At 48.6% G+C, this 19635-nt stretch overlaps 2 protein-coding genes across 4 annotated transcripts in view; one reads left to right on the top strand and one right to left on the bottom strand.

The window, feature by feature from the left end:
- ACOX3 (acyl-CoA oxidase 3, pristanoyl) overlaps positions 1-4419 on the bottom strand; it is a 21566-nt gene extending 17147 nt beyond the window's left edge. The window contains exons 1-3 of one of the 2 annotated variants that reach the window (XM_032224629.1): positions 4315-4419; positions 2385-2575; positions 804-1037 (exon numbers count right to left, since the gene is read on the bottom strand). In XM_032224629.1, coding sequence (XP_032080520.1) covers positions 804-1037; positions 2385-2575; positions 4315-4336 — 447 coding nt within the window. In that variant the 5' untranslated portion in view covers positions 4337-4419. Of the gene's footprint in view, positions 1-803; positions 1038-2384; positions 2576-3765; positions 3893-4314 lie in introns of those variants that run through there. The other variant, XM_032224630.1, reaches the window with a different exon arrangement.
- TRMT44 (tRNA methyltransferase 44 homolog) lies at positions 3939-19635 on the top strand. Of its 2 annotated transcripts, XM_032224637.1 has the most exons (11): positions 3940-4301; positions 5449-5566; positions 7307-7523; positions 9620-9688; positions 11196-11303; positions 11658-11729; positions 12290-12390; positions 17375-17558; positions 17740-18112; positions 18721-18837; positions 19363-19635. In XM_032224637.1, exons 1-11 carry the CDS (start codon positions 3974-3976, stop codon positions 19611-19613), a joined length of 1938 nt encoding a protein of 645 aa, XP_032080528.1. In that variant the 5' UTR covers positions 3940-3973; the 3' UTR covers positions 19614-19635. The 2 variants fall into 2 exon arrangements, with proteins under 2 accessions (XP_032080530.1, XP_032080528.1); XM_032224639.1 differs by lacking the exon at positions 19363-19635 and having other exon boundaries at positions 3939-4301; positions 17740-17988; positions 18721-18830.

Here is a 19635-nt window from a genome sequence, read left to right as displayed (position 1 = left end):
ACCTGTGTTTTGTTTTGTTTTTCTGATTGTTGTCTTTGTTTTTTTTCTGTATTATCTGTAATTGATTGATATATTAAGAAAGATGTTGTACCAGTTTTAAACTAAAACTTAAAAAACATTTAATAAAAAAAAAATAATAATAATAATTACAGGCAGTCCTTGACTCACGACAGTTCGTTTAGTGACCGTTCAAGGTTGCAACGGCACTGCAAAAAGAGACTTATGACCGTTTTTCACCATTACAAACTTTGCAGCATCTCCATTATCACATCATCAAAATTCAGATGCTTGGCAACTGATTCATACTTATGACCGTTGCAGCGTCCTGGGGTCACGTGATCCCATTTTGCGACCGTCTGACAGATAAAGTCAACGGGGGAAGCCAGATTCACTTAACTTATCAACTGCAGTGATTTACTTAACAATCAGAAATGTCATAAAATGGGACAAAAGTCACTTAACAGATTTCTCAATGAACAATAATAGAAATTTTGGTCGTAAGTCAAGGACCACCTGCCTGGGGCTTAAGGCTAAACTAGAAAGCATTGCTAATGCTTTCAAAGCCGAGCATGGCTCCTAATTAGCATTTTAAGTGCTCCTTTTATCTTTAAATGAGAAGGAGCAAAGGCTTTGGCAACTCTCCCTGCTTAAGCAACCCAGTTAATAGTTGCTCTCAAAGTCAGCACTCAGTTGAACCCAGTTGAGAGGTTTCTCAACAACATTAAATAATTAAAAAGAAAAAAAGAAGTGGGAAAAAGTGCAGCTTCAGTGTGTCGACACAGTGAGAACAGTTGCCTGCCTACCTGGGAATTGAGCAAGTATTTGGTTCCCAGGGACCAGTCGTACATCCCCAGGCAGCTGATCAGGGCGACCACTTTCAAGGGTTTCTCGAGAATCTCCTCCAAGGTGAGGAAAGCGTATTCAAAAAGCTTCCGACAGCGCAGGAAGGTCAGCTCCCGGTACTTCTCCAGCGGCAGCTCTTCCCCGGGGACACGGGCAAAGAGCGGGTCGTTCTCCAGGGCCGAGAAGACGGTGTGCTTGGGGAAGAAAAAGCGGAGGGGGCTTCCGTCAGTTCCCAACGTCCTGCCCGCCCACAGGAGCCACTTTCTGAAGCCATTTCTGGCAGACGACCTCAGGGAGTATGACCCCAAAGACACAGAACGCGTTTTTCTCCTTCTCCTTCCTGCTCGCCAGTCGTGTCTTTGGGACTGCAAAACCCTTCGGAGCCCCTCGTGCTAAAAGGAAAGGCCGGGAAATGCTCCTCTCACAGCAACTTCCGAGTCCTTAAAAACCTGCATTTGGTAACAAAATATTGCATGCATTTCCTGTTTTTTAGTGTGTGTGTGTGTGTGTGTGTATGTGTGTGTATACACTCTTCTCTTCACCCACATTTCTGGAAAGGGAGCCTTCTTGGGGCCCCCTGAGCTCAGTTGCTTCTTTGCAGACAATTCGTAACCCAGCCCAAGAAAAGAGGCAGCAAAGACCACAATGCCAGGATTGGGCGGCCTATAAATTTAATAAATAATAATAATAACTGCTTGTGCCAATGATATTATCTGAGTAATGAAATGTTGGCAAGCAAACAACTAAAAGCTCCACGGTTCAGCCATGGGTCACAAATATTCTGTTCCTGGAAATGGAGCAGAAAGCTTGCCTGAAACTGGAGCAGAAAGCTTGCCTGAAATCGTTGCAATGAGGAACTCTGGATATGCTCCTCCTATATGGGGGGGATTTATTTCAGCAAAATAAATACCAAAAATAAAAACTAAAGCACCCCAAAAGCAAGCTTTTTTGTATATAAATCCTTGACTAAATTCAGAACTTTTATTAGCTGATCAAAATGGCTTTATACCTTCTCTTCTTTCTTTCTTTCTTTCCTCTTTTTCTCTCTCTCTCTTTCTTTTTCTTTCTTGCACTTTTATCATTCTGTTTGATTTCCTTCCGATTTCCTTTTTCTTACATTAGTTTTTAATTTCCTTTTTAAAACTCTAGATAAAAAACCGGCCATTATAACTACAAGCAGAACAGAGCTGGAAGAGACCTTGGAGGTCTTCTAGTCCAAGCAGGGGTCCCTATATACCCGGGATGGCGAACCTATGGCACGCGTGGCACAGGTGGCAAGCAGGACCATTTGTCAGGGCACGCCAGGTGTTGCCCTGTCAGCTGAGTTCAGCCTTACCGATACAGCCACATTGAACACAATATAGGGCGTAAGAAATGACCCCAGGCAGGAACCCAAAGACCGAGACCAATGGAACCCTGTCAAAGGGGGCCTGCGGTGGAAGACCCAACCCTTCCGGATCCTCTCTGGGGCGACTTTGGGGTGGACGGTGGGCCTCCCAAGGGGGGGGTCAGGCTTCCTTCCCAATTCTGCGGAGCCTCACCTTGAAGCGGATCAGGTCCTCGTCCTCCACGAAGAGGGCCATCTCCTTCCAGTCGAAGGACGCCTTCTTCCGGTAGGCGGACAGGGGCCCTTTGGGGGGGTCCAGGAGCGGCAAGGGCCCCGAGGGGCCGGACGGGGCCACTTCCCCATTCGAAGCCATTCTGATACGGACGCCCGAAACTGGGAATCGAACTGAGATGAAGGAGGGGGGGGCGTCACAAGGAGGACGACAAAGGAGCGCAGAGAACCCTCTCCCTGAAGCCTCTCCTTGTGCAGGAGCAGCCGCTCCGCTCGGACACCGATATCCTCCTCCTCCTCCTCCTCCTCCAGCAGGCGGAGTTTCTGAAAAGCTTCTGGCCATCCTTTGCTCTCCTTGGGCGGCCAGGCTCTTAAAGGCAACCACCTTCCCTCCACGCACAGGAGGAGGAGGAGGAGGGAACGTACGGCTGGTTCTTCCTTTTTCTTCTCCGCTGTGATTTTGCACCCGTGAGGGTGAGACCAATTCCCTTGAATTTATTGCTTTACAAGGACAATAAGGGCTTAGAACAGGGCTGCCCAAACTTGGGAACTTTTAAGACTTGTGGACTTCAACTCCCAGAGTTCCACATGTCTTTAAGTTCCCTTGTTTGGACACCCCTGGACTAGACCAAAACGGACCCCATGCAAAGCCCATTGGGCTCCTTGGAGGGGAGGGGCTACAGGTAGTCCTCGACTTACAACAGTGGCCGTTCAAAGTTACAAGGGCACTGAAAAAAACAGGACTCGTGACCCACGGCAGCCCCTTCCACGGCCGCAGGATCAATACTCAGCTGCTCGGCCACCGATTCATACTTACGACCTTTGCTGTCCTCCCCTTCCCCCTCCCCCCTCCCAAGGGGCCACCTGATCCCTTTTGGGGACTTTTTTTTGTTGACAAGCAAAAGTCAGTTGCCAGGTTCACTTAACGACCGGGCTGCTAACCGAACACAGGCAGCAGCGAGTCGCTTAACGACGCTGGCAAAACAGGTCCCAAGGGCAAAGCGGGGAATGACGTCACCAGTGCCAGGAGGAGGAGGAGGGAGCCTTCGGCACTAATCAGGAAGACTCAACGAACCCTTATCTCACTTAACGACAGAAACGTTGGGTCGGATTGCGGACATAAGTCGAGGATTAGCCGTATTTGAGCGATGCACTGAAAGAAGAGGTGGAGAAAGAGGGAGACGGGAGGGAGTCTCCCGGGGTCTCCCCCATTCCCCCTGCGGGGCTAGAGGGGGCTCCGGCGCCCCCCCCGCTCCTGATCTGCCCCCCCATGCCCAAGGACCCCCCCCCGCTTCTTCTCTCCCCCCCGGGTGCCCCTCCCTTCCCTGAGACGGAGCCCCCCCCCCACCCCACGCCTGCTGCACCTGCAGAAAGGCGGCGCGAGCCGGGCCCTTCGCCAACAGCCTCCGGGGCTCGTCCAGACGACCTCGAGGGCGCCCTCCCGACTCCACCGACTGCGCGGAGGCTTCCTTTGAGAAGCGGCCGGGAGGGTCCTTACGCGGCCGCCGTCCCTTCCGCCCGGGAAGCGCCACTGCGCAGGCGCCGGGCCGGAGGAGCCCCGGAAGCAGCCCAATGGAGGCGGCGGGATCGGCGGCGCTGAGGGACCCGGCGGGGCGCCTGCCCGGAGGCTTCTGGGCGGCGGCGGCCGTGTGGCTGGAGCGGCCGCAGGTGGCCAACAAGCGGCTGAGCGGCGCGTGCGCGGAGGCCCCCCTCAGCCTCCCCAGGGCGGGCGGGGGCGCGGCGGGCCCGGCGGAGGGAGCCTGGGAGGCCTTCTGCGCAGGCGCGGCGGGGGAAGCGCTGGGACTGCGGGGGCCGCTGGAGCTGCAGCTGCGACGCCTCTTCCCCCGCCGGCCGCCCGCAGGCCCCGCAGGCGCCCTCTCGGCGGAGCTGGTGGTGCGAGGTGGGCCCCTTACCTTCCCTGCCCTCGCCCGGCATGGCTGCGCTGCGGGAGGCCTCCCTCCCTCCCTCCCTCCATCCATCCGCGGGCGGAAGGGAGCCCTTATGTCCTCGGGGGGCCAGGTAGGAGCAGGAAGGCCCGTCCCCCGGGAGCCTCCCCTCCCCTCCCCCGGAGGCGGCCTTCGCCCTCTGGGAGCCCCGCCAGAGGAGAGAGGAGGAGGGGTTGGGGCGGCCCCCTCCTTTCCCCCCAACGGCTCCCCTCTTCCCCCTCCTCTTCCCCCTCCTCCTCCTCCTCCTCCTCCTCCTCCTCCTCAGTGCTGGGGGGGGAAGGGGGGCCTGGCTGCTCCCTGAGCCCGGAGCTTCAGGGCCCAGCCTCAGGCAGCCCTCCAGTTGCAGCCCCTCATTCAGTGACCCAAATTACAGCGGCGCTGAGAAAAGGGGGCTCCTCACACTTACGACGGTCGCTGCAGCATCCCCAGGGTGATGGGGATTTGCATTCGGGTGTGCTCGAAAGCTGATTCACGCGGCCCCCCCTCGGGGTTTCATGTAACCATCTTTTGGGACCTTCCGACAAGCAGAGTCAGTGGGGAAACCAGATTCTGTGTTTCTGGCTTAACAGCTGTGGGGATTCACTTAACAAATGTGGCAAACAAGGTCGTAAAACGGGGCAAAGCTCACGTAACGAATTTCTCACTTAGCAGCATAAATATGGGGCTCAGTTGTGGTCGTAAGTTGAGGACTGCCTGGAGGGAGGGGGGTTTGTGGAGGGGAGGGGGAAGAGGAGGAGGACTGGGGGGGGGGTCATGGGGGCTGCCTGAGTTTGGTGCTGCCTTCCTTGCAGTGACCAAACGGGGGAACATCACCAAGGGCCAGAAGGTAGCCGGGTTTGATCTAACCCAGCACTAAGGATGGTCATGAAAGACCTGGAAGGAAACCAGCCCAGAGAGAGAACTCATCGGCCCCTCTGAGTTCCATTCTCTCGTTTCTCAGTCTGGTCTGCCCCCCCCCCCCCCAAACTCCATGGTTTGACCCTGCGGAGTGATATGCTCAGTAAATTCAATTTGGAGTCCTACCTAGCAGCCTTTTTGTCATTTTATAAAAGACGCAGCTGACAAAGAATAAAGATGAACAGTTTGCAATTCTTTTTACAGATGTCCTTAATGGGTCGGTAACCTTTTTGCCTTTGGAGCAGACCTGCGAAGGCCAATACAAGGTGAAGAGCGACAATATTTATCAAATTCGGCTTTGGCACAGACAGGACGTTGAATGGTGGGTGCTCAGGAGACGTTGCTGTCTTTGAATCGTTTTATCACACTGTAGACGCATTCAAGGGAGGGAGGATTCTTTTTTTCTCTTTGCGCTGTTCAGTCTTGTCAGAGTTTTTAAATATAGGGCATCTTTCCACATTAAGGTGTAAATTTAGTAGCACATTGCATCCGGCTTGGGAGTTGCTGGTCTCAGTTTAATATGATTTGGATTTTGGCAGTATGGTACGTGTGACTTGGACTTGGAAGTTGATTGATTTGATTTTACTTTATTTGTATGCCGCCCTTTTCCCTGGGGGGACTCAGGGCGGCTCACAATTCAAGGGAGGGGGGAGGAACAGACAAGTTGCAAAACATAACATGAAGATCATACACCGTTAAAAAGCACAACAGTCATACCATTCCAGTGGGGCTGGGAGTCTTTAGCCCCAGGCCTGTCGGAACAGCCAGGTTTTAAGGGCTATGCGGAAGGCCTGGAAGGTGGTGAGGGTCCGAATCTCCACGGGGAGTTCGTTCCAGAGGGTCGGAGCAGCCACCGAGAAGGCCCTCCTCCGGGTAGTTGCCAGTCGGCACTGGGCAGTAGATGGAATTCGGAGGAGGCCTAATCTGTGGGATCTAATCGGTCTAGTGGAGGTAATTGGCAGTAGGCGGTCTCTCAAGTACCCAGATCCAATACCATGCAGGGCTTTATAAGTGACAAGTAATCGGCAACTAATGCAGTTTGTAGAGCAGAGTTGTGGCATGTGCTGTACCTGTTGAATCAGTCAGTCAGTCAGTCAGTCTGTCTGTCTGTCTGTCTGTCTGTCTACCTACCTACCTACCTACCTACCTACCTACCTACCTACCTACCTACCTACCTCTATCTATCTATCTATCTATCTATCTATCTATCTATCTATCTATCTATCTATCTATCTATCTCTATACCTACCTACCTACCTACCTTGCAGTAATTTAGTCTGGAGGTGACTGTGGGTAGGATGCTGCTCCAGGAACGGGCTCAACTGGCACACAAGCAGCTATGCCAAGGTCCTCTTAGCCATGACTACCAATTGCCCATTCAGTGTATGAGTCTCTAGGACAGGGCTGTCAAACTCTTGGCCTACGGGCTGGATGCGTCACGGGCTGGCCATGCCCAGTTTAGCGAAGGGGGGAAAAGTCCCGATATGTCACGTGATGCTGCTGTGACGACACGGCTGTGACCCCCCCTGCTCTAGGAGGCCCCCTAGATTGCACACCAGGTCTGGCTGGGAGAGTGTAGCTCCCATCTAGCACCAAGGATGCCACTGCCCTTGAACTGGTGGGCCCCCAAAACCTGAGATGCTCAGGTTCAGCTGAAGCCAGTTATTCCCCTCCCAGGTCCTCACGGCTTCCAGACACCCAGACAAGATGTTCATTGGTTCATGGCTTAATTGCTTAATTTGCCAGAGTGGAGTTATGTAATTGGGTGTTGTCAGCATCCTGATGATCCCTTACCCCATGGTGATGAATGGTTTTTCCAGAGCAAAAAATCTTCACTTGCAATCGTTACTGCTGCTCTCTAAGAGGTGCAGGTGAGGGAAACCATGCGCTGCATGCCTCTACCTCAGATTCTTCTCTTTGAGAAAGAAAACTTTGCCCCTTTTGGCTACATGCCAGTGTAAACTAAAACTGGAACCTTGCTCGATTGGCCAGAGGCACAGTGAAAATACAGCGCCCCACTACTGATTGATTCTGATCTTTAACTTCATTTGTCTGTTTGTAGGACTGTGTCAGTGCTGCTGAATCCAGGAAAATATGTTCCCGATGGAGTTGTATATCCTAAAGCAGAGTGGCTTGGAAATGAATTGATTTCTAAACTGGTGAAATGGTCTACAGAGGTCCCCAAAAATGAATTTAAGAGTACGCTCTCTCTCGTTTCTGTAGCGAGATACAGCCAGGTCTATCAGGAGTTAAAGGAAAAGTACAAAGAGATGGTCAAAGTAAGTAGAGCCCCTGGATGCTTCCTGCTTTGGCATTTTTGAACTTAACGTCCATGCAGAAAAGTGTTTATTTGTCTCTTGTCTTAAATGAAAAGCATAAGTTTTGTTCTTAACTGAACAAGGAAATCAAAGGAAGGAGGATGCTTGGGCCTTGGGGCAGAGGAGGTTTCTCGGGCTGATTCCAGTCTTCATCCGAGGTCAAGGGGAAAATGTGTGGAGAATTCAGCCTCCTAAAACTCCAGAGGGAGGGAGGGAAGGGGGTGGGGAAGCTGGAATCCGGTTCTCTCTGAGGAAAGCATGAATTATGATTGAAAAGCTTGAGGTCAGCTTGTATGTGTGAGAATTCATCACTGCAGCTGGAGAGAGTGCTTAGCTGTGTTGGCCCTTAATCTGCTTGCAATGCATCACGGCCTAAAACTCTGTTCATGATTCTCAGTGCCACGCCTGAGTTTGGGAAATCTCGGGGAATCTGGTTGCAACTTTTTGGATTAGCAGATGTTATTAAGTATTCATGAGCCGTATCTTACTTCATCAGGTCTAGATTGATGGAGAAGTGTAATTGCAGGTTGGTTATGCAAATGCGAATTAAACACCCGTCAGATTCCAATACGTTTATCAGTTCAATTGTAATAGGTTAAAAACCTGTTGGGTTTGTTGAAACCTACAGAGATTGCCTGAAATCTTTAAATTGTGCAAGTTCAGCAGTCCCACTCGGTTGGGTTGGGGAAGTTTAATATTCTCCCCCCCAAAGGTAGCTGTTTGAGCCCTGTTACAGGAGGGTCCTGGAAGGCTGAAATGCTTGGCCGCTACTTTCCTTGGTCAGCATTTGAGTCCTGATGCCCAACTTGTGTCCTGTTGTACAACATTTGCCCCACTGTACCACAACATGTGAAATCTGGAGGGCGTTGTGGGTAGATAAATCACATTAGAAGAAAAATACGCAAAGAAGAAGCGTGTGGAGCTGTTGGTGTAAACGTGGGAGGAAAGTAGGCCTTTGGGTTTGTCACGGGATCTGGTTTCCCCATTTAACATTCTGCTGCTCTTGTAAGAATCGGCTTAAAGGTTGAGTGATGCGCTTGTTTATTTATTTGGTAAACTTATATAGCTGTCCCTCTAGTATATGTCACTCTGGACACAAAGGGTAAAACAAATCATGAAAGAAGGGAAGAAAAAGCAGTGAGGCCATAAAACATTTCCAGGAGAACGGTCGTTCCCTAATAACATAATGTAGTAGTTCTGCCCCAGTCCTGAAGGCAGTGTCCCGTTTGCAGCCCCTTCCTGAAAACCAGCAGGGCTGGGAGCAGTCTGACCTTGGGCGAATGATGTGCCAAGGAGCGGCTGCCCCAGCAGGAAGGCCTCTCCTCCTGGCACCCATCAGCTGTAGAGGACCGACAGCGTACTCTTCCTGATGGGCAGGTCGATGTGATTCGGAAGAGGCGGTCCCTGAACCGGGCCTCATGCCACGTTGCTCCTTTAGAGGCCATTGCCAGCACTTTGAATTGGAGCCGGAAGCCGGATGGTAAGCAGTGTAACTCACGCAGCAGAGGTGAAAGGTGCACTGATCTAGGGGTGCACATAACTGGCCGTGCTGCTGCTACACTTGGTGCCAGCTGAAGCGGCAGCCCCACGATGGCCGATGACAACTTCACCCAGTTTTGGAGGGCAAGGAAGAAAACGATACCCGGAGAAAATGGATAGTTAGTGGTATTTATCGCCAGGATAGTGGCTCCTGTTGAAGTAACGTTGGCCATGCATTACCTTGACGGCGGGCAGAAAGCAACATCCTCGTGGCTGGGTTTTTATGCCTCCGAAGCAACGTCTGAATCCGCTTTCAGTCCTGCAAGGGAAAGGGCACGGAGGGAGAGTGGCCTGGTGCTAGGAATGTGTTCTGTGGGGGTTGCATTGGCAGGGAGAGCTGACTGAAGGGCCCTCGGCCTCTTCACAGAGGCTCCCCAACCGGCTGCGGTGTCTGTCGGGGGGGGGGGGGGGCTGAAGAAGAGGCCTTAGGTAGGCATCTGCTGGATATTTGAAATAACCTTTTATGTTGAATAACCTTTATAGTTAATCATTTGAACCTGCATCTTATTTATCTGTAGGTTTGGCCCGAAGTAACAGATCCTGAAAAGTTTGTATATGAGGATGTTGCTATAGCTACTTATCTGCTGGTAGGTGGTGTTTAAAAACTAATTAAAAGTTTACTCTGAAAGTATAAATTACTCCAAAATAATAAACTTCCTAAAATGGGATGATAAAGAACAGATTTTTTTGAATGTGAAAGTTTAACCCTTTAAATTGGATATGCAAGATACATTTTGAGCACAATTCTGTTAATAATTTCAGTTAGGAGATTATATATATATATATATGTTTGCAAGGAATGCCTGAGTACTGTGTGTGAGAATTTTGTTTGTTTATTCTTCATGAAAAAAGGTGTGGGGTACCAACTCCTAGTGTGAAAAGCCATGGAAAGGAAGGTTGCAAGATGGGTTATTTCCTTGATCTTGTCCACCTTGTAGAAGTGGCTGTCGGGAAGGCCTCTGTCCATCACGGGCCCATCTTTCTTTCATGGCACCAGGAAGCTGTAGCTGCTTAAAGCCCAACTGGGTGTGGCCCAAAGTTGACATGAACATCGATGCCACAAACGAATACTAAGTGCCAAATTGAAGGCTCATTTCAGACCCTTTCAGAATGATTAGATGGGTAGATGAAGAGTTGGTTATAAGTTCTCCCAGAAAATCATTTGGTTGGTTAATGTGATTTTGCATGTTGCATCCAGACAGTAATGCCAGCTCAGCTGGAGAACTAGATTGCACATAACTGAACGTAATGCTAATCAGCAAAAGAATAAATAAAATAATCAGCTCTATGACTTTTAATAAATTATGTTGGCTGGAAAAAGTGCTGCCACATTCATGGTTTTTTTGTCAACCTAAGATTAACACTAACCTCTTCCTACAATGTTTTAAACTGCAGTAAGGCAGAATTATTGGAATGAAAGAGCTGTGGAACAGCCTGCAAAAGTTTAAAATGACACAGAATCCAAAAGCCCCACTTTGATTGTATGTCATTAAGTCATAAATCTTTGGATGGCTCCCACATCTGGGTTGCAAAAGCACAGAAGACCATTAGAGGGAGCAAAGAGAGCAGAAAATGGTCTCTTGCTCTCCAGCGGCCTCTAGGGGCTGCCTGAGTAGGACAGTTTGGCCTAGTTCAGAAACTGGACAGCTTTACTTTCCCAGTAAAGAGAATCAGACTAAACGTGGCGATTTGTGTGGTCCAGTGATCAAGGCGTGAGGCTAGAAACCAGGACTCTGTGAGTTCTGCTCCCTCCTTAGGCATGGAAGCTGGCTTGGGAGTCTCTGGACCACTCGCACTTTCTCAGCCTAACGCACCTCACAGAATTGCTGTTGGGAAAACAGGAGGAGGGTTAGCCATGTTTGCTGCCTTCCGTTATTTATAAAATTAACGAATAAATAATTTTTGGGGTGTGGCTAAGGGTTGGCAATGGCTTAAAGGGAATTTCATGTTAGTGAAACTATGAGTAAATCCCTCTCCCCTGGGACTAAGGTAGCCCAGCTTGCCTCTGTACCCACTCGCCCTTTCCCAGCGCCCAAGGAGTCCTCCTTGCGGGTGGCTGTCTGGTGTCTCTGAATGGCCGTCTTGCCTTGTTAGGTCCTCTGGGAAGATGAGAGAGCTCGGAAGGGCCTGTCCCAGAAGCAGTCCTTCGTGGACCTGGGCTGTGGAAATGGACTCCTGGTTCACATTTTAAGTAACGAGGGGGTAAGTCATTTGGGCAGCATTGGTCAAATCACGCTTTTCTCTGACTCTTCCCCCCCCCAATCGGTTGGTCCCCCGTGGCTGCTGGCCCTGCCAGGCCTCTCCAACTAACTTGGGTTTCCCCGGCTGGGGGCAGTGGCACTTCTCAACCTTTGCCACAAATCCTGGGTGTTGAAGTCCACACCTCTTACGGTAGCCGAGGCTGAGCCTCTGATCCAGATGTCGCCTCCTCTTTCCAGAATGGCTGGGTGGTTTTTGTTTTTAATCAGCTATGAGAAGAAAAGAATGTTTGCCTTAAATGTTGGCTTAAATGAAAGGCTGCTTCCCTAACGGTGCTTCCTGTGTGGGCTCTTCCAGCATCCAGGAAAAGGAATGGATGTCCGGAGGAGGAAAATATGGGACATGTACGGCCCTCAGACCTTCTTGGAGGTAGGGTTGAAATACGGGTTCCTTTTAGCAATAGCAATAGGCTTCTGCTCCGGTGGCTTCTTCTGCCCTCCGCTCTGCAAAACCACTTTAAGCTGGAATACAGGCGGTCCTCCTCTTACAACAGTTTCAATTACTGACTGCTCGGAAGGCAGTGAAAAAAGTGACTTGTGACCATTTTCACACTTACGACAGTTGTTATACCAGGGTCATGTGATCAAAATTCAGACGCTTGGCAAGTGATTCATAGTTATGACGGTCACCTGGGTCATTTGATCCGTTTTGTGAACATTATGACAAGCCAAGTCAAGGGGGAAGACGGAGTCACTTAAAAACGGTGTTACTAATTTAACAACTGCTGCGATTCGCTTAACAACTGTGGCAAGAGAGATCGTAAAAGAGGCCAAAATTCACTCCATCATGATCTCGCTTAGCAACAGAAATTTTGGGGTCAGTTTTTGAGGTCGTAAGTTGAGGGTTACCTGTACTGATAGATTATGGTGGAAAATTACTTCCAGCCCTTTGCGTGTTTTATTAAGTTGCCTTCTTCTCTTCCATATCAGGAAAGTGCCATTAATCCAAACAACCTTTATCCGGATGCTGACTGGTTAATTGGAAATCATTCCGATGAGCTGACACCCTGGATCCCCGTGATGGCAGCCAGGTACTCACCCAAAGGGAGCGCTCTGAGCCCTCCTGCAGTCGACTCCCTTGGCAGCTGCCGCGTTACGCTGAGCGGTTCAAAATAGGGAGAGGTGCAAATAGCAATAGCAGTAGCAATAGCAGTAGACTTATATACCGCTTCATAGGCCTTTCAGGCCTCTCTAAGCGGTTTACAGAGAGTCAGCATATTGCCCCCAACAATCTGGGTCCTCATTTTACCCACCTCGGAAGGATGGAAGGCTGAGTCAACCCTGAGCCGGTGAGATTTGAACCGCTGACCTGCTGATCTAGCAGTAGCCTGCAGTGCTGCATTTAACCACTGCGCCACCTTGGCTCAAACCCATTTACACTTGAAAACAAAGGTGTTTCAGTTAGGCCAAGGAATCTGTTTCGCATTTGAAGGAATGTATTGGGTGAAAGGGATACAAAGAATCTTAGGAAAATTGAAAGAGGAAGTGAGCTATGAATAAAAGAAGGAGGGGAAGAAAGTTTTGGTTCAGAAGAATCGGAATTGGAGGCCAGTCAGTATCTGAGCACCTGCAAAGGGTGGGTGGAAAATTGACGGGGCAAAATTCTACATTGGTTGGGACAAACCTCCAGAAAGTGGAAATTGGTAAACTCAGCATAAACTACTTCTAAAGCAGAGTTTCCCATTTTTTTGCATTCATAGCAGTGGCGACATCTTTTTTTTTTTTTTGCCCAATGGTTTTGTGGGCGTGGCTTGGTGGGGGAGTCATGTGACTGGGTGGGTGTGGCCAACTTTTCCCATTTTTTAAAGCATTTTTTTCGCCCGAACCGGCAGGAAAAAAAAATGCTTTAAAAAGCGGGGGGGAAAGCTTCCCGCGATGGCGCAACTCCTTCCACGCGATCCTTGGAAGGTTTTTTTTTTTTAAACTACCGGTGCGCAGAACCAGGGACAATCATCCCTACCAGTTGGGCCCAACCAAGCCGAACCGGGAGGATTTCACCCCTGATTCATAGCACTCTTAGTCTCCAATTTTTCCCCAGGGTCTGTAGCAGTCCCCAAAGTGTGCAGGGCAGCCAGTGCAGCTGCAGTGCCGCTCATTAAGTCAGAGCACCCCAACCTTCCTGGCTTTGAGGGTCTGTGTGTGTGTGTGTGTAAGTGGAATGCGATGCTTCCACATGAGCGGAGGGAAAGCGTGTGCATGCATGCACTTCCATTTGCTCGAGTGGCAGCCTCCCACGCCTGCCACTCATACAGAGCTCAGCCGACACTTCTGTGGCCAGGTTCCAAACAGGTCGAGGGCCGGGGGTACTAGGCCACAGCCCAAGGGTTTGGGGACCCCTCTGTTAAATGGTGAAATATCCAGTGGGCCCCCCTTTTGGGGAATCTGACTCCCAATATTTAGCCGTTGTGTTGTCAGCATTTGGAAGCCTTCCTCCGACTGCAGCAGACGTGCATTTTGACCAGACAGCCAATCCGGTATTTAGCAAGCTGTTAAGATGCCGTTGATCCCGGCCGGGGGGCGTGGCCTGTTGCCGAGGAGGGCTCCACCGAGCTCCTCAGAGATCTGGTCTGTATATCTAAATAAGATCATAGATAGCACCCCTTTCTGGCTAAGAAAGGGGCAGGGAGAATAGCCCCGTAGGTTAGGATCTAATCGTAAACCACAGCCTTTTTTCTTTTTTGGCTGTGGAAAGAGATTAGTTCCGGCCGAAGCGGAGCTCTTATCTCCAGCCATTTCTTCTCAGCTGCCTTTTTTTTTGGCAGCCCCAGACAGGCTAGCCCCCCCCCAGGACAAGACAAGTTTTTTTTCAAGCTAGAATTGATACGGGCGGGTCCCACCCCTGTGAGATTTATGTTTTCAGTACTATCGTAAATACCAGCACCATTCGTCTTAGAGACTTCTTTGTCTAATTAGACCTCAAAATGGCGATTTCTCTCCGTGGATGATTGATATACTTAGCCGGTGCTATCTTCCTGCAGACTGCTCCTTAAGAAAATAAATTTTTTTTTTTTGGAAATAGAGGGGAGCGAAGCTCTGCTTACTTGCTTATTTATTATGCCATCCAAATCAAAGAAGCGTCTTGCTACAAAAGAATTTAAAGAATTTTCATTGGAAACACAGCCTTTGTCTCCTATGTCTTCTGTTGAGGAACTTTTAACACAGGAATATCTCCTTAAAATGCTTAACGCTTTTAAGAAAGAAATCAGGGAATTTGTATTGGAATTATTTGATGATTTACAATCTAAAGTTAATCAAATGAAGGCGAATACTTTTGCAGCTGTGTCTGCCCTGTCAGATTACTCTGCTGAAATAGAAAACAAATTGGAAAGTCTGGAGAAGGCTAATTTTAATTTGACTAACAATATTCAAATTTTACAAGAAAAAATCAGAAATAACGAAGAACAGCTTATGATACTAAATTTTAATAGGAAGGCATTTGCAATTAGAGTCAGAGGATTCCGTGAAAAGAAGCAAGAGAATTTAAAACAGACCTTTGCTGAAGCCTTCAGCCACGCGCTGGGAAGCCCGGGACTTAACTTTGATTGGCAGATTCGGAAAATCTATCGCCAGAACTCATTGATAGCGGAACAGCGACAGCTCCCGAGGGACATAATTATATATTTCTCTACAAAAGAATCTAGAAACGCGATTGTGCAAAATTTTTATAATAACAGGCTCCGAATTGATGACCAGGACCTGATTGTCTTCAAAGAGATTCCTTTCCAGATATTGAGAGCAAGAAGGGACTACGCCTTTTTAACTAAAGAGCTTAGGAGTCAACAGATTCGATACAGATGGGAGGCCCCTGCCGGCATCACGGTTACATTTGAGAATCAAAGATTTCGTCTTAACTCTATTTCGGAGGCTCAAGATTTCTATTGTAGGATTCTGAAGGCGGGACTTCCTGACGCGCTCGGAAGAGAGGAGAGACAAGCGGAAGGAGAAAGCAAACGGCTGGCCATGCGGCTGCAAGATGGAGGGGGTAGCCCCTCCTCCCTCGGAGAAGCAGAAGAACGCAGATCGAGAATTTAGATACTTCAAAAGACTTCCTAAAGTTGAGGACTGAATGGGGGTTTGAGACCTCTCTCCGGTAGAAAAAGTGGACTAATTTTTATCAGAAGGGAAAGCTGGACGAAACTACTTTGAGCTAGACTCTAAAGTAACGTTAGCACAAATTTGATAGTGGTTAAAAGAATGCAGAATGATTTATGTTGTTTAAACTTTGTTAGATGGGACTATTTTAAAATAGAAGGTTAACTGATTCTTGCTGAAAGTATTATTTGAAAATGATCCATGCTATTTAACTTTTATTTGAAGGGAAAGTTGGTTGTTATAGTTACTTTTTAAATAAACGCTAGTATAAATTTGATAGTGGTAAACATTAGACAAGCAAGAGATGAGGGTAAAATGTATGTGGAATGAATTATGTTATTTGTGGTAAATACCAGACAAGCAAGGGAAGAGGGCAAAATTTACGTTGTTTAAAGCTTATTAGAACAGGAAGCCGCTTGGGATTATCTTAAGATAACTGTAAAAAGAATGCGGAATGATTTATGTTGTTTAAACTTTGTTAGAAGCGACTACCTTAAAATAGAAGGATAACTGACTCTTGTTGAAAGTATTACTGGAATATGTGGAATGATTCATGCTACAAATCGCTCTGAGCTATATTTTAAACAAATGTTAGTATAAATTTGATAGTGGTAAATATCAGACAAGTGGGGGATGAGAGTAAAATGCATGTGGAATGAACTAAGTTATTTAAATTCTACTAGAAGGGGAAGTCGGTTGGAATTATCTTAAGATAGAAATTGATTCCTGTGTAAAGTAATATCTGATCTATGTTGCTTAACTTTACTAAGAAGGGGAAATCTGGTTAGATTATTTTGAATTACGGTTTGAAAAAGGGGTAAAGAAAGATCATTCACGTTGTTTAAATTTTACTAGAAGGGAAAGTTTGATTACTTGTCTGTAAAGTTATATTTGAATATATGGCAGGAACTATGCTGCTTAAATCTTATTGGAAGGGATCATGAGGTTTAGGAAGGGAACGGGAGAGTCTACAGAAGATCGGGGTAAATAGCAAAGAAGTAAGAGACGAGAATAAAATATAGATAGAATGATTTATACTATTTAAGCATAGATAAAGATGGGGGGCTGAGATCAACACAAAGAATGGTTTCTTTTTTTTTTTTCTTTTTTATATATTACTTTTATTTTTTAATCCATATGTATACAAGATATTTTAGATAGAAGGTAGTGCCAGGTGTGGGCCCTGGGAAGCCGGGAGGATTAGGGATGGGGATTGTGGGGGGTGGGGTGGGGGGGGGTTAACATAATTTTAATAAGAACAAGAATGTATTTATATACGGTGGTTCCTTTTTTTTTTATTATTATTATTATCTTTTTTTTTCCTTGGTTCATTTTACATTTATTAGATCAAACAACACTCGAATAAAGGCATACACCAAGGAGGGAGGTAGAGGGAAGGAAGAGGGAGGAGTAAGGAAGGAGTAAGGGGAATGTAAGGAGTATGTAAGGAGGGTGTCTGGGGAGTAAGGGGAGAAGGAAGGTTTGAGGGGAAAGGGAAGTAGGAGGGGAGTGTTAGAGGGAGAAAGGAAAGTTGGAGGGGGTAGATGGGGTGTATGGAGGATGCAAGGGTTAGGTGGGGTTGGGAATGATGAGTTGTGTTTCCTTTTTATTTGTTCGTTTTATTCCTTTTTTCCTTTTTTTTTTTTCTTTTCTTTTTTCTTCTTTTCTTATAGTAAATACCCTGTGTATAAATGATTGCAAATGGAATGTGAAAATTGAAAATTGAATAAAATATTTTTAAAAAAAAAGATGCCGTTGATCCCCTGAAGGAGGCCTATTTGGCCCCTCCCTCCTCCCAGCAAATCTGGGCTGAATAAACACTCGGCCTCTGACAGACAGACAGACAGACGGACGTGGTGCGAGTCCCAGGGGCTTTTGGGAGCCTTCCGCAAGGCCTGGGTTCCTTTTGCCCCCCTGCTGCAGGTCTTCCCACTCGTGTCGCTATTTTCTGCTGCCCTGCTGCTTTTTCGACTTCTATGGGAAATACAACCGGCGGCAGAGCCAGAGGAGCCAGTACAGGGAATATCTCGATTTCGTCACAGAGGTTGGGACTGTGTGCGGCTTCCAGGTGGAAGAAGATTGCCTCCGGATCCCTTCCACCAAAAGGGTAAAGCTCTCGCGCCTCTTTCTCCACTTTAGCAGCCTCGTTGTTGAGCCCCAGCTGCACACGGGGAGTTTCCCAAAGCCTCAGCCCCACGCCGGGCCTTGGCACTTCAGAGCGCCCCGCGTGGGGACCCCAGAAGAGCCACTGAGGTTCTCAGCCACAGAAAGATTCCTCTTCCTTCTAGGTCTGTTTAATCGGAATGTCCAGAACTTCCCCGGCGGCACGAGGCGATCCGGCCCTGGAGGCCGAGAGAAGGGCCTTCATCAGGAAACGGCAGCCTTGCCACCTAACGGGGCCCCCGGACAAAGCCTGTCCCTTGCGTCGGGAGCAGAGCCCCCCGGCCGCCGGTCAGCTGCAGTGCCCGGAGGCCTCTCGGGGGAGAGATGGGCGGACTCTCTGGCCCTCTGGGTTTCTGCCTCGGGGCAAAGAACAAGTAAGAAACTGCACCACCCTCCCGCATGCCTTTGTAGACCAGGTGGCTCTGAAGGTAGCCCACCTGTTGTTAAGCGAGACGGGACGGAGCCTCCACGGACCTTCCAGCCCCTGGAACAGCGGAGGTGAGAGTCGGGCTCCCTATCCTAACCATGCCTACGCTCCCAAAATCTTGACTCTAGGTGGCACCGGGAGGATTAGGCCGGAGGAGGAGCGGAATAGGCAGGTCGAATCTGCCACGCTGTAACTAGCGACAGGCATCCTCCCTTTTCCAACAATTCTTCAGTGGCACAGGAGTTTTATCTAGAATTCAGGTCTCACGAGTAACCCAAAAAAATATATATGTCGGTGCTTTACAGCATAAAAAGATAGTGATAATATCAGTCTGAAGGCTTGTAAAGCAGAGCACATGATACAATCTTGAAAAGGGGGGAAAAGCAACCTTTTTGATACAGACTTTTTTTTTTAAAGGGCCTTTGGGAAAGGAAGGGATTCCACTTACACTTACAAGTATCCTCTTGAATTGGCCTTTTTAGCCACACCAGATGCTGCTTTAGGACCTTTTCCCAGAGTCTTTTGAGACTGAAGGATGCCAACTGAACATGTACACATAGAGACAGAGAGAGAGAGGGGGAGAGAGAGAGAGAGGCAGGGGGAGGAATGTTCCAAAGGACATGAATTCCCAGAAGCCCCCAAAGAATTAACAGTGTTACACAACCCCTGTTTTCTGCAGAGAGTCTTCCCTTGAGTGAAATTGCCGGGCATTTAGACAAGGAGACTTTGAAAACTCTGAAGAAGGAATATGGAGGCCTACAGACCTTGCTCAGAAATAATTACCAGGTGTTTAAAGGTAAGAAGGCCGTTCCCTTTCGGCCTCTTTCTGGGCTGAGCTTTAGAGACACTTGGTGTGAACTGACCGGGGCAGAAGAGCGTCCCTTCCTTTAGGCCTCTGCTTGGGGCCTGGTTATCCTGGGAGGCTCTCCAGATGTTTCCCCCAGGTCAAGGGCAGTTGAGGGGTCTAGAAGAAAGGGCCCTCTTCCTTCGTGTTATTTCCTCCCCAGGTGATATTTCCTCCTGGCACGTCCATTGACGCTTCTGTGTTGCCTCAGGTTAAGATTTCTTTGCTAATTATCCCGTTTCCAATTTTCAATTTTAATAGATTTGTATGCCGCCCAATCCTGAAATCCCCCAAAGCTAGTCAGAAACACCCTCCCCCCCCCCGGTTTTATATCTGTGAGAAAAACTGGGAGAAAGGATCGCGCTCTTCAGTTTGCGCACGGGTGCATGCATGCTTCAGTGAGATTGGAGGAGGGGGGCGCATGTGGGCTTTACCTGTTGGCACTAATTGGCCTGTCGATGTCATTCCTCCCCTCAGTCCAACATGGGAAAGTTCGCATCCGCGACTGGAGGGAAGAGGAGAGGCCCAGGAAGCAGCCCCGGGGCCGGCAGAGCAGAGCCCACCTCCCTTCTGAAGCCACCAAAACTCGGCTCTGCTGGTTTGACCGGCATCACCCTCAAGGCTGCCCTCTGCCCTCGGCCTCCTGCCCTTACGCCCACGGAACCGCTGAGCTGAACCAAAGACGAATCGCGCCGGGCAACAAAGAGCTGCTAGTTCAACTTTGCTAAATAAAGAGTTGCCTCTCCTTCA

The sequence above is a fragment of the Thamnophis elegans genome, chromosome 9 (genome assembly GCF_009769535.1).
Source record: "Thamnophis elegans isolate rThaEle1 chromosome 9, rThaEle1.pri, whole genome shotgun sequence".
NCBI lineage: Eukaryota > Metazoa > Chordata > Lepidosauria > Squamata > Colubridae > Thamnophis > Thamnophis elegans.
Note: the sequence above shows the minus strand (reverse complement) of the source record. Positions and strands in the feature narration are given on the sequence as shown.